This window comes from Hylaeus anthracinus, unplaced genomic scaffold (genome assembly GCF_026225885.1).
Source record: "Hylaeus anthracinus isolate JK02 unplaced genomic scaffold, UHH_iyHylAnth1.0_haploid 11982, whole genome shotgun sequence".
Classification (NCBI taxonomy): Eukaryota; Metazoa; Arthropoda; class Insecta; order Hymenoptera; family Colletidae; genus Hylaeus; species Hylaeus anthracinus.
Window position 1 is genome coordinate 6183803 of NW_026534330.1, and position 14981 is coordinate 6198783.

General features: G+C 40.2%; 2 protein-coding genes and 1 long non-coding RNA gene across 4 annotated transcripts in view; 1 reads left to right on the top strand and 2 right to left on the bottom strand.

The window, feature by feature from the left end:
- The window catches only part of LOC128886358 (uncharacterized), a 31718-nt gene extending 28282 nt beyond the window's left edge, over positions 1 to 3436 (top strand). For both annotated transcript variants that reach the window (XR_008459800.1, XR_008459799.1), the window contains exons 2-3: positions 2244 to 2588; positions 2660 to 3436. This is a non-coding gene — a long non-coding RNA (uncharacterized LOC128886358). The remainder of the gene's footprint in view (positions 1 to 2243; positions 2589 to 2659) is intronic.
- The window catches only part of LOC128886345 (neuronal acetylcholine receptor subunit alpha-7-like), a 454660-nt gene that overhangs the window by 394422 nt on the left and 45257 nt on the right, over positions 1 to 14981 (bottom strand). The gene's annotated exons all lie outside the window — the stretch shown is intronic.
- Positions 1 to 14981, bottom strand: part of LOC128886337 (inactive rhomboid protein 1) — a 227271-nt gene that overhangs the window by 18 nt on the left and 212272 nt on the right. The window contains exons 9-17 of the mRNA XM_054141083.1: positions 10549 to 10865; positions 10126 to 10212; positions 9687 to 9887; positions 6242 to 6425; positions 5704 to 5940; positions 4334 to 4524; positions 3734 to 4030; positions 3443 to 3596; positions 1 to 1437 (exon numbers count right to left, since the gene is read on the bottom strand). The exon at positions 1 to 1437 is cut by the window's left edge and continues 18 nt beyond it. Coding sequence (XP_053997058.1) covers positions 1006 to 1437; positions 3443 to 3596; positions 3734 to 4030; positions 4334 to 4524; positions 5704 to 5940; positions 6242 to 6425; positions 9687 to 9887; positions 10126 to 10212; positions 10549 to 10865 — 2100 coding nt within the window. The 3' untranslated portion in view covers positions 1 to 1005. The remainder of the gene's footprint in view (positions 1438 to 3442; positions 3597 to 3733; positions 4031 to 4333; positions 4525 to 5703; positions 5941 to 6241; positions 6426 to 9686; positions 9888 to 10125; positions 10213 to 10548; positions 10866 to 14981) is intronic.

Genomic DNA, 14981 nt, shown 5'->3' on the forward strand with positions numbered 1-14981 from the left:
TCTCTCTCTCTCTCTCTCTCTCTCTCTCTCTCTCTCTCTCTCTCTCTCTCTCTCTCGATCACTCTCACGCCGTTATAAAAAATTGATTCGTTTCACCGGAGACTTATCGTTTAACACTTTCCCATATCCCTCCTCGCCAAGTCCCTTACCCCGACCTTAAAATTAAAGCTCGTCCGATTCGCGTGGTGGATGATCTCCCCTCTCCCCAATAGATGTTGCACCCGTTGGCTTATGAAAAATATTCTTCGAAGACAACCGCGTGGCCCATCACAGATAGTTCCGACGTCGGAGGTACAGGGGGTTGCTGCGTCGCGCAGAAGACGAAAGACGTGCAACACTTTCAACATTGTTCGCGTGATCGGTTTTCCCTCTAAAATTTAAACTTATTAAGGTCGTTCCTTATGTTCGTACGTATGTATATGTATATGTAACAAGAGTTCCTTCATTTTCTTTGGCTATGTACACGTGTCCGCTCCGTCCCGTCTTCGTTCTATCGAACCACGTATCAGAACGGAGCCTCGCCCTCTCCCCTGGAGGGTGATCGATCGCGTCCACTCGATCGGGGTAGTTTGTTTTGGGGCTCTCTCTGTCCGTTCGTCGCCTAGAAACGACAGAGTCGTCGAGGACACGATCGCCCCAGGGGACGATGGTCGCTTACGGTAAAGGCGCGGTTGTTTCTAATATTTACATGCCACACCGAGGACCACGAAGTCAGGTCGGCACTCGCAGGTCCCCGGAGGGGTCCTGGGCTTTATTTAATCTTTAAGGCAATGTCGTTCGTCCGGGCGGGCGAATACGAGTTCTTCCAGGTTCGTCGGCCGACAACTGAGGAGACGTGCGTTCGAACCCTTCGGCTCGACCCTCGCACGAGTCGAGGAGTCACCAGGTAATCTTCGAGTCCCACAGCAGAGCCAAGACGATCGGCTGCCACAGCCAGGATCGTTCCAGATCCTGGCCGACGCGGTAAGATGTTTCGAATTCGACTTCGAAGCACGGCCCCGTGTGTCATACGGGCTCCTCACGCTTGAAGTTGATGTTCTGCGAGGCGCAAAAGTCGCGCGTGAACGGGATGCAGTTGAACAGCTTGCAGACCTCGCACTCGTACACCGGCACGTTGTAGAACAGGGTTAGGAGGAGGGTGAAGAGGACCACGATGAGGATCAGACAGATCCAGATCAGCCAGACCTTGCGACGACGATCGTAGTGGCCGAACGAAATGAAAGGCATCAGGGCGTACGCGGCTAGAAAGCCAAAGATGAACCCGAAGAGGTGGGCGTAGTTGTCCACCCATGGCAGTATGCCCAGCACGAGCAGGCCCAGTAGGATAAAGATCAACTTCGACAGGGCTCGTCGAGGGTGCTTTAGCATTGGCCAACAGTGCAGGACTTCGACGATTAGGGTCGCCAGAAGGGCGAAGTGCGCGCCTGCTGGCCCGACCTGCAACAAGCGATGACGTTTGTTAACAGTGGTCCTGTTGGTTCTTTGATGTAAATGTTTATGGTGTTTATTTGCAAGTACGATTGGGAAAAATGTTAGTTTAGGATGGGAGAAGCGCCATTACTACTGACAAAGTTGAATTGTAGGGGAACTTTTAGGAGATAAACAGGGGATTAATGAAGTCCCGATTTATGGCTTGAAGTTTTAAAGTGAAAAGTTAAATTAGGAATCTTCATCAGGGTTATGTTGCAAATAGATAAGCATACTGGACGAATTAAATATGAATGTAAAATATAGTATTATGTGCATATTATATAAATATAAATATATGTAAATGTGTATATAAATTCGTTTCATTATACCGAAAGGAAGAAATTCTCGTAGCATAAAATTTATCTTTAAAATTGTGGAAACCACCTCATTAATTTTTACGTGCTCTGCTCTGGTATACTCGCGCATAGGTAACAACATTATTATGATGCACAAAATTAAAAAAGCCCCAGGTGTACGAACTGTTTGGCTTTTGCAAGTCTGTAAAATATTTTCTCCTGTATTTAAATTTTACGCAATGGGTTTTCCTAAAAGAAGCTTTCAAATTTTATTTTTAACCAAACACAAGCGGTATACAAGATTACAATTAATTTTAAAGGATGATGTGAATGTAGACAAACGTATTTTATTATTAAAAAATAAAATTCTAAAATCCTTTTGGTAACCTCCAGATTTCCAGATATAGTAACTATAGGAAAGGTGAACTTGCCCTGTACCTTCCAAACTAACAAACTTATTCAAACGCTCTGTTTCAGATGGACCACCCTAACCCTTTCTGAAATCAGCGTTCGGTATTGCAAGCACGAAACTCGTGGACGCGTGAGACTGGCCCCAGTAGAATAAATGGAGGAAACAATAATTAACACTGTATCGCTTAGAGATATAGTTCTCAGGGATCGAGGGTACGTTCAACAAAACTAATTGGAACAAATTGGGCTCACCGAGAACGCCGCTTTCCGTTCGCTTTATCCTTCTGGCGTTTCTCCTTGTACACAACTTCTCCCCGAAGTGAAAGGAAACAGTTGGAAACAGAGACGTGGGAATGGAATTGACGTATAAATCCAAGTTCATCGAGGTATTAAGGGTTAAACTATCGAGCAGTAAGACGCCCGGAGTACGCGAACGACGCAGTAAAGCAAACGATTCTAATACCGTTTCCTTATCCGTGCAGATATGAGTCGCGACGCAAGGTGGCCCTCCCTCCCAGAGCAATTATTCCAGCCTTGACGGGTCGAAGAGTCGATTAAATCGACGATACACAACGGAACGGTCCGTTAAACGTACCGTGAGATTATTCAATTAAAACTTCGTTCCACGGTTAATAAAATCGTGGAGCCTGGGTAATTGCGGAGAGATCTGGATTATAATTTCTGATGAGGGTGGTCGCTGTTTCCCTCTTCAAATGCGTTCTTGGGATCGACAAATGACGATCGCTGATTTGCATTTAGTCCGGGAAGCGCAAATGAACAATGTTTGTCGGATAATCGAGTTCGGAAGTCGGTGCTTCAGGGGTGGGTGGGTGCGAGTATAAATATTCAGTGATCGAAGGGTGCGTTGGCTTGTACATATATTCCATGATATTTACGGAGTGGATTTTTTAAAAAATTATTACAAAACTAAGAAGGTGGGTAATTCAATATCGAAGGGTGAGGAGGTATAATTTTTTAAAGGTGCTTCAATGAAATTAACTGTGTGAGCTTAGGCAAAACTCGTCCTAATTTTTATGTGATATGTTATAAATTACATTCTCTAAATTAATATGTTAAAAGAAGTGGATATTCTTTCACAGTATTTGACAATAATAAAATTCCACGTATCTCGTAGAACTTAACGCGTTCCCTGTCTATCAAACCGCACATGGCACACGTATTTCTCAAGCCTGTGATTGTACTAAATATAATACTGTTTCTCTAATCGGTGACGTATGTATGTATATATCGAAACGACTACTTACCTCCGCTCTATAAGGAATGAATATGGCACTGGCCAAGTTCCCAGCTAGAGCCCCGGTAAAGTAGATCAGCGCGATACGTAGCGAGCCCGTCAGTTTCTCCAAGTCTCGCATCAAGAAATACTGAACCATTATTGTGATGGATAAGTGAAGAACCCTGCAAGCAAAACGCGAGATCGTGTATTACCAAACACTGTCCAGTAAGGCATCGTTGGTTAGTCTATTCTATACAAAACAATTTGTCCCCGAAGAGCAATTATAATTTCTCCAGAAAAGACTTCACGTGGACCTTACCCGGCGTGAAGAAAAGTGGTGGTGAAAAGCCTGTAGAACTGATCCGGCCACTCAGGATGAAGAAAGGGAATCATGCCGCAGACGTCGTGCAAACACTCAACCTGGGAACAGAGCGACGCCTCTTCGTGGAAGTACCCATGCACGAAGTCGCAGTACTCCTTCGTGGTGATTCGGCACATCCCGTGGATACCGATGCAACAGGGATGACCGATCACCTCGCACACCATGTGCTCCGCCATCTTGTCTTTATAACGACCCACTGGGAAGTTTGCACTCCCTCGTTGACTCCCGTTTCTACTATTTATCAACATAAAGGATTTGCCTCCATATTAACCATTCGACAAACAGGAACCATAGAGAGAAATTGGTAGAATAGGTATTAGAGCTTGTGTAGATAAATTTGGATAGACCAGTTCAAAGGCTGCTTATTTAATACTGAATATCATATAGTTACTGATATTTAAAAATTGTTGTCAAGCCTTTCACTGTAGTTGTATTGAAATTTGAAATATTGAATGCGGAGTATGGTGAAAAACGAGTACAACGAAAAAGGTATTATTAAAGATGGAGTGGAGTGTTGAGTAATGACGTTGAATTTACCTGAAACGTTGATTGAAGGGATTAGTCTTCCGACAGATGGGCCATTTGGTGATGTCGTCTGGCCACTCGTACGGCGCTATACTTGCTGGCGCATCGCAAAACTTCGGATCCAACCCGCAAACAGATCCGCTTATGCGACCACCGGGTCCGCTGTCCCCAGGTCCCCATTTTTTCCAGGTCGATATCGTGTTCTACAGTTTTCAAAAGCATCGCACACGATGAGCACTTCGTTGGATTCATCTTTGAGGTATAGTGCTTGTGAATTGTATCATGCAGTACAACAATTTCGTTGCAGAAATTATAACGATACAAAGAACTTAATAACGGATAACAAAAATTGTGATCGTAATTAATAGTTTACATCGAGAATTTAGACCATTTTTTTAGTGTTCTGGGGACTCTTTTTTCACGAAGTTATTAGTACTGAAGTAACCTAGGGAAAGGCCGCAATTCTTTCATTGTTGGCAATACACAGCAACAAGAATTATCAGTGTTGAAAATTGATTTACTTATGATATTATGTCTTTTTATAGAAGACTTAGTTTTTATAGATTTATAAACATTGTTAACTTCCTTTTACGTAATTTGATTCACTGATTAAAGAGCGGATGCCAATATGAATTTCGTGCAAAATTAAAACGTAGCTTTTGTATCGCATCGAACACAGGTCCTTGAATAAAATTAATATTTTTTTATGTCTCTATGAAACAGCTAATAGCCTAGATGCACCAAAAAAAAAAGAAAAATGAAAAAACGGAGAGTAACTTAATAATTTCACTGAAATTTACCGTAGCAGTCGATCTCAGTCCCCGGACCAGTTGGTTCGCAAAAGAGAAGATCATATTATAAATACGAACAGGAGAATCCGAAAACTATACACGTTCACAGAAATGGGCAAAATTTGCACTCAGAGATGAACTTTTGATACATTTTATTCATAATTAAGGAGCAGATTGAAAGAGAAATGCAAACTTAATACGACTAAACAGATGAAGTTAGGAATTATTGAAAAATGCTTTTGTAATTGATTTCTCTATAAAAATAGAGATCATATTATAAACATAGATAAGAGAAGTCAACATGCATATTTACAAAATTTCATAAAAATCTCACTTGAATATCAAATTTCAGATTTAGAATTAAAGACAACATTTGATTCATAATTAAGAAATCGTTTTGAAAAAGACTATCGACATACACCGACTAATTTGAAAAATGTTTTTCCGCTGATTTCTCTTTAAAACTGGATCGTATTATCTACTTTTACCAGTACAGAGTCTCTATTCGCCACCTATTATTCGAACAAATGTTTGCCCATCTGTTCGTTGCTTTGTGGTTTATTTCAGGGTAGAAACTGGGTAACAACTCACAGAGCAATCCGCTTTACTAGACTGCACGCAGCCGGAGTCGTCGTTTCTGATGCAGCAGGCAGTGTCGCGTTCTCTTTCCCGCCAGACGTCGATCTCCTTCAGAATTTTAATATCGCGACGCATACACGGCGCGAATTTCGCGCCCAGGTGAATCAAATCCGCGGCTCGCGGACCAAACCAGAAATTCGCTGGTTCCTGGTAGTCCACTTGCTGCAGCGACAGACTCGTCACAAGAACCTGAAATGGAATTTTCGTAAAACTCAATGGAGACGTTCGTCGCCAGCTAAAAGTACGATGTAACCTATTGCTATGGTTGATAAAATAAGATAAAATCTAGCTTGAGAATATTCCAGTTGAGTTTGGTTATAACAAGAATTAATAAGATTATAATTTATAAGAATTTCGATTTTATTCACTAAATTCTCTGTAGGGCTTGGTAAAATGGGATGTTTTATAAAAGCGAAATTATTAAAAAGAAAAGAACAGTAACACAGATATGGTTATTATAATTGTAAAGTTTTTTAGACATTCAACTCACCAGTCCCGATCTGTGACTAAGATCCATGCCCAGGGGCCCGAAACCATAACACGCTAAAGATATTATCAAAATGAGCACTTGAACGGTGGTGATCCAATACGTAAAGTATGGCCGATGGTCTTCGAAGTCATCCAGCTGCTTTCTTACATCTGGCTTCTGAGAAACACTTTTTCGAAATGATCTTCTGCAATCACAAAAAGACACGTTATTAAGTCTGTTATTACGCTGTATTATTTCGCTTTTAAATCGCAGTAATTTTAAATGAACGGCATTCACGAATGATACCGTTTTTCCCCAACAATTTGACTAAAATGATTTATTTATTTATTAACGGGAGTCAATGTAATTAGCGATGTGTATAATCACTCTGTGTTGGAAAAAAATCATTTTGATCGCTCGAACCATTCAATCGTTCCTGATGCGAACGGCTCGTTTTCATAATAATTCGCATCAATAATACTCCCTAATTATTTGCATGAAAACTGATACAATCTGCGTTAAATAGACTCGTATTTGTAGTAGTCAGTGGCTCCGTTAAAATAGAATGTAAATAATCGTGGCTGTGTTTGTAGTAAATTTTCTCATTTAATTAATTGTACGGAGCATGAAAGTGGAGATGTTAACCTGCATCGGCAGTCTTTTCTACGCTGAAATGAACTACACGTACAGGTTTCATTTGTCATTCAACAAAAAAAAAGTAATTCATAAAAGTCATATTGAAATGCGTTGGGAAAAAAAATTACGACCATTTTTCCCGTGCTTGCATTTATACCGCTATTTTTACACGGTTGTTGTCCGTACACAATAGCTTTCTGCGGTGAATGGGGCAACTTGAGGTAGCATAGATTTACGGACACAAGTGAAGAATCTATAGATTTACACGAATTATCATTACCAGTTGCGTTCGAATAAATACATTTAAAAGCATACGTCTCGATAAATGAAAAGTCGTAGGAAATCAACTGCAATTTGTTTCGTTTCGTATTAAAAAATTATGTAATGTTCAGAAAATGTAATAAATGTCGATGTTTATGCCAGTTTATGAAATTTATATTAAGGCATATTTTGTATTTTGAATGTTGCAACCTGTATTTGATTCCATACATTTGATATATTTATGCATTTTTACATATCCTTGTATATTTCTGAATATTCGTGCGTGATACATCATACGACAAACTGAAAAATAAAACGGGCGAAAACGAACCTTGTGAACTACCTGAAAAATGATTTACCAGAAATTGATAAATGTGTACACTATATAAAAAGAAATCATGATGCAGCTATGGATATGGACTCGTGGAAATTGTTTCCCAACATTTGCACACAAATGTATAGAACGATCGATATTTCCGAGCCATCTGACATTTTTTAAATATCACCGCGCTCTGTCAAGACGCAGACGCCAAGCGTCACGGTTTCATTTCGTTTCTGACATTTGCTGCTCGTCCGCTTTCGCTATTTGTGCATTACGTATATCTCTAACTGGGTCGTAGCTACGCGATAAAACCTTCGCGCGATCGTTAAAGCGGAGCGTAGAAGAGCTCGGGAGAAAGTTATTTTAATAAAGCCGCGTGGAAACGTGGAAATTGCAGAATAAGATGAGTATCGGGTAGACGAATTTCTGGATTTCAATCTCCTCCTGTCGCGCGAATTTCTTGCACCCTGAAATACGGTGGTTCAAGGAACCACAGTAGGTCCACGGGGTCCACAGTATTGTTTAAACCATGGTTTCGCAACGATTTTTAACCTGACGCCTCTTCGAGTGAACTGTCTCTGTTATCAAAATTTCCGAGTACAGGTACTCGCGTTGTTTTTGAATCCCAAAAGTTGAACTTGAAATAAAGATTAAATTGAATTAATGAATAAAATTGAAGGATCTATAAAGTATTAAACTTAAGAATCAATAAAGTATTAAAAATGATACACAAGCAACTCGTTGATGTGTAGACTGGGTCTGGTGTTACGTCAATAATTCCTCTGTACTTGTAACTGTTATTAACCGTTACGAAATCAATTTCTTCATTCGTGTGGAACAACAGTCGTATCAATAGACAATGATTGCCTGATACCTGATAAATGCCAGCACTCGGAATGCTGAAACAAACCGATGGGAAACACGTGATTTTTCCTTGTTTGCACGAATTTATTTGCAGTCACGCGTTGTCGATACGTTCTCCGTGTTGCGTGTAAATATTACATCGTAATTTAGTGGTAAAATGTTTGACGTCAAATGTTTGCGATGCGACATATTTTGCAACAATGCTGGGTTGGATGAAATGTGCATAAAGTACAATATTTAACAAACTTGGTACCAACTAAAGTTTAAACAGATTCAGGATTCTGTAAACTATGTATGAAATTTAGAGTTGGTAACCTCGTTTTTTAAAGATCCTTGCAGGAATTTCTCATCGTGGGAAAAAATAGGTAAATAATTTACCTTGGTAAATTGATGTAATGGTATTAAACTAACAGCATTACTTCAACTTGAATAACTTTTGTTGTAATAATAATAGAGGGCATTTGATTAAATCCAGTTGAATTAACTCTCGAATTAGACAGTGTTCTAAAATAGTATTAGAACTACAACATGTTCTAAAACAGTATTATTACTACAACATTAGTAATGCTATCAACTATTCAATCCATATGGTTTTAGAACTGCAACGTTCTAACTTTTGAGCTATATTGAAAGTATGTTAATATTAAGCTAAATTTCAAGCTTTGCGTTCTAGTTGGAAAACAATCCTTCACATAGTTATATAGCTTCATTACCTACTTTCATAGAAATTTCATAATTACATCATTTTCATCACTCTGATAACTACCTCTCGCTCGCACACTGGGACCTCTTACTCGCGCACACGGTTTTCTCCCCTTGCCCAGTCGGATCTCTCGCTCCCACGTCTTCGCTGATCTACCCAAACACGGAAGTCGGCGCACAGCAATGAAAGATGCTGAGTCAGCATTTTTTTGCTATTACTATTACGTTTCTAGTACGCATTTCCGGGAAAAAATATAGGCCACGATGCTTCCGAGAATTTCAGTGTTAAATTCACTTTAAACGCTACCTTCCAAGATGTTGTATCTCCGAACCCAAATTGAATATTCGATTGAAACAAAATGCATTCTCAGAGGTGTAATTTTCTCTACCCCTTGGACATGTTTCCTATTTAAAACCTATACTATTTTTCACTAATACAGAGTGGGACACTTAACATAAATCACCGGAGTAATTGTTTGATTTAAAAAAAACAAACATAACTATGTGATGCTTTTCTTCTCCAAGGACACTTTAAGTTACTGATTTTTAGGTAATGAAATGATATATTTTTGTATATATCTTCTAGTGGACGCTTGTAAGGAAAATACAATAATGTATCGTTTGATGTCGTTCGTCATTTAACAAGAACGATGAATATATTTCAGAAGGAGGAGAACTCACCCGAAGAATCTGCCAACAATTCCCATGCCATACTGTCTCCTATTACTGTTGTCGAATATTCGATCGATGGTGCTTGGAGAAATCCTTGTACCCCCAGTCAAATCCCTCCTGAGAGTCACCCCTTCTTCCTGCTGCGCCCTCGTGCTCTCGCCCACGGGAGCGTCGTACCCCGACCTGCTCCAACTCGTTTTTCTGTAATCTCTTTCACGTTGTAGATCATGACACTTCACACTCAACGTTGGATCCGCCCACAGTCGATCCATGATACGTACGAAATACACAGAACTTCGACTTTATAGTATCACGCTTTTACGAAACATTTGCGCATTAATTTTAGCAAATCAAATTTGAAATTCGCATTTCTAAGAATTGATAGTTTTTTTTTATCGTGAATTGGTTTCAGGACTGAATAACGAGGAGGGTAAGGACAGATTCTCACCTTGAAATGTAATGGTCCCTCGAGATGTGACGAGGTCTTCTGACCTGTCCGTCAATCGCCGTCCTCTCATCTTTCTGCGGTGCAAACCTGCAAAATCGTAATTCACATTCATCATTCATGTGAATAGACATGTCTTCCTTATATATCTTAATAATGTTTTCTCACTTTTTGTCTAATATTTAACATACATTTTTACATGTTATTTTATTCGTACATCTATTTTAACTGCAGTCATACCCCCAACAGATGACCAACAATTAGTCAACAATTTTAATTTTTATTCTAAATTCCTTCTTTCCGAAATAGCTATTACTACCTACTAACAAACAAGAGCCACACCCATACTCAATTCCTTCAAACTCTAAAACCCAACGAAAAAGGAGACCTGTATTATATATTTTGTTTAAATAACATTCTTCTCACCTGACCAGTTCCTCGGATGTTCCCCGCTCGCCCGCAGGCTCGAGCAGATCCGCGACCTTCGCGCTGTCCTCTTCATCCTTGGCCAGTCCATCTACGCCCTGCTCGATCTGCGTTTTCGATTGCTGTGGCGGCGGTGGGGGCGGTATCGGCTGCGGGGTTGGCGGAGGCCTGTCGAAGAAGGACCTCTCCTCGTCCTGGCCGCTTTCCGGGGACGACGTCGTCTCCGTCCTCGACATGTAGGCCATTACGCTCGGTGGGAAGCTCCGCGACTCGGGTCTGGTCTGCGATCTCTCTCTGAGCCGTTGTTTCGTCAGGGACTAGAACGATACAACCGTTTTGCCAATATTATAGGTATCTCCGCTCTCGTTTGCCGCGCTCTTTCCTAAACGGCTTTTGTAAATACGATTTCTATATTAATTCTCTGCCCGGAAAAAAAGCCGCAGTTTTTGCTACGAAGTCGTACGTCGCTGGAAATAAATGGTTTTGGAGGTGGACGGGTAGGGGCGGGAGAGGGAATGGGAAAGCCATGCAATCCCAGTTTCTATATTCTTGTGATTGTTATGGGAAGTCGATACGATGTTTCTCTGGTTCTGCGGAAAAAAAAGAAGAGGAAATATTAAATTCAGAATGTGTCTCGCGCAGGCCTTTTCAAGTGCCCGCGGGTGTTCTACATGTCTGGCCTGGTACGGTCGCATTCTACTGGCCTGACAAGATATGGTCGCGTGTTACTGGCCAGGGAAGTGGAATAAGACAGCGTATGTATGAAAATTTTTATGTGGCACTCAAAGGGTAAAAGTGAAAAATCTATTCGATTTGAAACGTGTTTGCAGGCCTTTGAAAAAGCTCGTGACTGTACTACGAAAACTGAATGATAACATTTCCAATTCGAGATGTGAATAATGTTTTATTGTAAAGATTCGATAATATAAGGAGTTGCCAAGTGGAAGGCTCGTGAATTTAATCAGACAAGGAAAATGTCACTATGTATAGACAATCAAGTAGTATAAGCACGTATGTAGTCAGACAATGAGAATAGGGTGCAGTGTCTGGTCAAATAAAGAGATACAGACAAGTTAAGTTGGTACTCTATCTAGTAAAATGTGAATAATAAGCACAAAAAATTAATAATCCTATGGAAACAAACAAATATGACATTTTTCATGCGTAGAGAGAAACGAACAAGTACCCTATATTCTACATCTTCCACCTTTTCGAAAACTACCAAGAATGTTGATCTCATTTCTACTAATTGCACGAGCATTTCATTCGTAGTTTGCTTATTGACGCTCGCTGAATAGTAACAACAACGCAATACCGTTTCGCCTAGTGTTATTGCTTTCATCGACGTTTATTAATCGCTCTCTAAACCTCTCACAACGCGAGTTAGAAACGTGTTCCCACGGTCGTCTATTAGAACGACGTATCAATAACGATATTATGGTGGCGGTTGCTAATTTCGAGAAGCGTAACGTCATCCATTAATATTAAACTACGGGCTGCCGCGCGTCTGTTAACAATGCCACGCTATCCAATTGATTGGACCCAGCGTAATGCTATTTTACGGCGGCCGATAACGACCTCGGGAATTATTTTATGCAATTAAGCGTGCAATTATTCATATCAGAAAATGCGTACGTGTAACTAATGTTATACCCCGTGCGTTAATAATTCGCACGGCGATGAGCGGTAATGTCCCGCAATAGCCGCACGCTGATTACGCTGCACGGGTCCGCAAATCTCCACCCCCTTCGCGCCCTCTATATTAATTAACTTTGAAATATCTCAAGATATCGTTGAAGCGAAAAGTTAACAACCTCCCGTGACGAGGCATCGTTTCTTTCCTGCGATCGATCGTGGACTTAAGTCTGGGTAAAAAGTTAAAAAGAAACACCACTTTTTGGGGATGAAAATAAGTTTGATATCGAAGAATTTTATCTGATAATTCTGAATGCGTAACATAAATGTAAATTATATGTTTTAAAAGGACATACTGCGAACAGTATTTTTCTTTAGTTTAATGGAAAAAATATAGCCCTGTTTGTACAACACAATTGTACTCTTACAAAAAGAGCCTTGCGTTGATTTAAGATTAATCAATCAACATAATACGCGAAACAAATTTATGCTCTGAAATTTCACTTTATCGGAACGATTTAGATAACAAAGGAAGAGATTACTCGCCCCATGCGAGTACAGATATACATCTCTGTTGTTTAAAGAACGCGAAAATCGATGAGCGCAATGCAGACCACCGGTAATGACTCAAATATCGTTCATATATGCCAATCGAATTCCCGTTTTTCTATTCAACCCCTTCCTCCTATTGGGCGTCCCGCTATAGCAATCGTTTCTATAGAATTATGTAGATCTGTGTTTAATTACGTGATCGCGAAACAATGAGTTGCTCCTAGTGAATACTCATTAAACGCGTCGCGCATTCGGCGCACAGGTGATCGATATTAATGACGAATCAATGGTGTAATCCAATATCATCAGTTGGCCAGGCTGGCCAACGGGTCTCTGGTTATTAAGGTCTCGGGATTAATATGAATTACTGCCAACCCAGCGGCGTTGTTCCAATTAAAATTCGGTGTCGCGCCGCCTCAAAAATTAAATCCCACGGCACGAAACACTTGGTATAATTGATATTTTTCTCCCTTCCCGTTGCGTTTTTTTTTTTATTTTGTTTCTTTTTTTTTTCTTTTTTTTGGGCGAGTGCCCACTGATAATCCGAGCAGCAGGACGTGGCAGTTAAATCTCTTGCTTCCACCGACGAGCGCGTTTGCAATGCGGAAAAGTCAACCGGATTTTACCGCACCAGCTACGTCGACTGTAAAACCAACAAGTTCTTTCGATCGTTCCTTTTTCAATTTTTCGTTCATTTCGAAGTAGGTGGAGTAGATGATTGATAGACTGAGATTGAATTGAAACTAGTTTCTTTTTCATGAAGCCAAACAAGGAATGATGTACAAAATAAGCAGAATACCGCTGTGGATGTATTTTGTTAATAAAGTATTGATATTTTAAAATTTAATTGTACCACTTTAAGGTATAGGTCACATGTAGTTTCTATTTTAACTACATACTAAAGATGAATATTGATATTTCTTTTTTTTTCGCATACTCCAAATTTTGCATAGTAACGTGAAAAATAGGGAATAACATATGTGTTAAAAACAGTGAAAATGTATAAAAATGTAAATGAACATATTGTTCCGTACAAATTACTTTTTCCTCTCCTATGCATTGTTTAGTATAAACTCCTCTTCGTACACAATAATAATGTCCCAAACTCGAATAATTATTTCATATCTCACCAGAAGAGAATTATTTTTAGCAATGTCTCAATTAAAATGAAATGTACTCGTCCGCTACGATTTATATTGTTTTAGTCTTCCACGCGAAAACGCAGGTAAAAGAGGTCAGTCATGATGATTCGGCATCGATATAAATTTACCCAATACCGAGCACGATTCTAAAGGTCTGATTGAAAATCGTGTATAAATGCACCGTTAAAAATAATAATGATACAATGGAGGTATACACACTCCACGGGAACTGAAGATTGACCATAAAATTGCACTGCAAATTCCTATACCTTTCAGACAAAGAAACAATAGCTTGCACTCTTTACAAGTGCGCTAAAGCTCGTTGCAGTAAATTTCAGGACTGCAGGTTCTCCACCAGGAACACCTGGCCGCGAAGATATCGCAAACCGCTGGTGAAATTACGACGCCCATAACCCCGTGTTTTAAACAACAAAGCAAACACGTTTACGCGAACAATTGCTTTCGAAAAAGCACCGCAAAAGTAGCCAGGCAATTTACGTAACAACGCCGCGCGCCGCACGCACAGTGTTCTATAAGTCAGAAGTAGACAAAGAATAGTCATGTTTTTTCATCAATTTTAGACTTTAGGATTTGTTCTATTTTCCAAGGAAAGATAATTTATTTTATATTTTAAACGAAGGTCTTTCTATAGCTCCCTCCAGAGAACATTGACAGACGTATTTGTTTTTCCAAAATGAAATTCTACAGCCCCTTTTGGAAGACTCTATATCGCCGTTACGACTTTTCATCTCTTTTCTTGAAACTTCTCCCACAGCGATCGAATTTGGCTGAAATCGAGACCCCGTAAAATCGATCCGAATTTAATTTCACCTTCGACACGCCAGAATTAACATTCTCCATGTTTATCGGCGTCGAGCTCATCCGATGGAATTTTATACCGGCGACTCCCGTCCTCCACTGTTAATTGCCCCATCAGTCGGTACTTGCTCGGAATTAAGAGGCGCCGTATTTCGCAGGGTCACGCACCCTCGAAAAAGCCCATTCTTCGTTCATTAGCTCGTTCCGCCGACGAGGATAAATATTTAGTCGAGCGGGTAGCGCGTCGATCGTGGACGAGAATAAATTCCGCAAACCTGGGAGAGG